At 45.4% G+C, this 2,460-nt stretch overlaps 1 protein-coding gene across 1 annotated transcript in view; it reads right to left on the bottom strand.

Moving 5' to 3' along the window:
* Positions 1-336: 336 nt before the first annotated feature.
* Positions 337-2,460, bottom strand: part of LOC111871714 — a 7,867-nt gene continuing 5,743 nt past the window's right edge. The window contains exon 3 of the mRNA XM_023864997.1: positions 337-666. Coding sequence (XP_023720765.1) covers positions 337-666 — 330 coding nt within the window. The remainder of the gene's footprint in view (positions 667-2,460) is intronic.

Raw genomic sequence — 2,460 nt, 5'->3', positions numbered from 1 at the left:
AAGTTCGGAGCCTTACCGCTTGAAAGCCAACTTCCTCGGTGCTTCTTATGAAACAGAATCAGTCATAGCAGGAAATAAATTCCATTTGGGACTGCTGTACTTGAAATAGCGTCATTGATTACGGAAATATTAATGAATAGATTAATTTTTATTTGACATCATCACTCGACGAAGTATCATACGTAGCTGAAGCAGCTTCGTGAAATGTCTCAGGAACCACCCCAGAGGAAGAAGATGTAGATTGAACTGGCTTACGATAAAATTAGTGTCTCGTATTGTACAGGGTATAATGCTATAGGTCTCATTTCGATAATTTCATGACTAGCTGAGCGACTGTCAGTTTCTCCAGAATTCTGCTGCGTCAGGCGGAAGAATATGGCATGCAGGAAAACGTTCCTCGCATTGGTCACCATCCTCGGTGACCTCGTCCACGGAGGGCAGATCGCTGTACATTCTCTGCATAGGAGTTAGACGGCTCCAACCCTTCGCGTCTTCGTTGTTCAACAAAGCGCGCACTGCCTTCTGCATCCCGCGCACGAAGGGAGAACTCTTGCACACCAGCAACTGGACACACCCCGTCTCGTCGTCTGTGTAGCGTTCCTGGATCGCCCTGATCACGTGGTCAGTCAGCAGTCGGTCCTGAGCTCGGGACAACAGGTCTCGAAGCTAGGGCAGGCAAGAAAACAGGTATGTCAACAGTGGAGCGTGTTCAATCCATAATCTCGCAATAAAGTGTTGTACTTTGTATGTCGGCCACTAACTGGACTATTGTACCGGCCTCGGATGACAGATGAGTTTGGAACATCTGGTAGAATGAGAATTGGCAGGGGAAACGGAAGTACTCGGAGGAAATCTACCCCAATGTAACTTTTCCCACCACAAATCCCAAACGACCTGACCTGAGATCGAACCCATGCCGCGGTGGAAAACCGGCGACTAACAGCCTGAGCTACGGCGCGGTCTCTGTGTCCACTAAAAGTTTACGTTTTCAAGTAACGCAATTTCATTCGTCAATATATACAGTATACGCTTCTCATATTATAATATGGGTTGGACCACCGAGGACTCGGTGTTCTATTCCCGGCGTGTGTACGTGATCCTTCACTCCTCTATAGCATCTATGGTGTCTCTGGGGCCCACACATCCTCCTGTAAAATGAATACCTAGGGCTACACGTGAATTCTATGCACTCACATCCATTTAGTGCCGAGGTTAAGAATGGTCGAGCTATGCCTCCGCTCTCTTACGTGTTTATGGTGAGGTACTTAATTAATTAAGCCCAAGGATGGATTTTCTCTGACCTGTGCTATAGCATTCTTTATTTTAAAAGGAAAATTAGGTTCCAACTCAAATATCATATCCTAATGTGTGTATGTACAACGTACATGTGTGTGTATATATGTATTGAATGCTTTCAGTCGACCTAATCTTTCCAGCCGCACTATGGCCCTGGGATCGAATCAGCCTCTAACAGATATGAGCACCAGTAATTTTCTTGGGTGTAAAGGGCGGCAGGCGCATAAGGCTGACACCTGCACCGCCATTTGTAAGCCGATTTTCTAGAAAATATGGCAGCCTTAACATCTCACAACCCTATGGACCTCCACGGCCTGCTACAGGGATAGCTTTATCTTTGCGTATATGCGTGCATATATGTATGTGTACGCGCTTCTCAAAGAGTTCTACAAGAATTTGATGGCTTTGTTTCAATTTGGTATAGCTCTCATGTTACTAAAGCCCGCTTTCTAATTCCAAATTTCCTGCCAAACGCCGCTCGATATTATTATTATTATTATTATTATTATTATTATGGCCACTTTTCAGTTTCTTCACCTGTATCTATATCTGTAAAGGCTGCGCCATAGCTCAGCCCTTAGTCGCTGGCTTTCCACCGTTGCGGCCCGGGTTCGATCCCGGATCTAGTCAAGTGGGATTTGTGGTGAACAAAGTGGCGCTTGGGCGGGTTTTCTCCGAGTACTTCGGTTTCCCTCGCCAATCTTCATTCCACCAAATTCTCCATCATCATAATCACCCGGGGCACGTACAATAGGCCAATCAGTGGCCGCCGTGCCAAGTGGACCCAGTTGGACTCCACCTCCCACTAAGCGAAATTAAATAAACGTATATCTGTAGCTCTGAGAGCTAGAATGATTTGTGAACAGTGAATTGGATATGATGCGTTAGTTGATGTGGCCTAATTTGAGGCCAGGAGGGACTGAGGAATGTTAGTAATTCATAATATTGTCGCGTATTGGGCGTATAACGCGACAAATAACTTCACGCCGTATTTTATATAGCGAATTTTATTTCACATTCGCACTTACAATCACCCAACTTACAGATTCACAATTACTGCTATCTGCAGTATCACAAATACTACACTTTAAATGCCACGTTACAACTGACTGGTTGCTGGCTAACTCGGAACTAGCGTAGCTCGAGGACTACTCGGAGGTAGCT

This window comes from Cryptotermes secundus, unplaced genomic scaffold (assembly GCF_002891405.2).
Source record: "Cryptotermes secundus unplaced genomic scaffold, Csec_1.0 scaffold514, whole genome shotgun sequence".
Classification (NCBI taxonomy): Eukaryota; Metazoa; Arthropoda; class Insecta; order Blattodea; family Kalotermitidae; genus Cryptotermes; species Cryptotermes secundus.
This window is presented reverse-complemented; position numbering and strand designations above follow the sequence as displayed.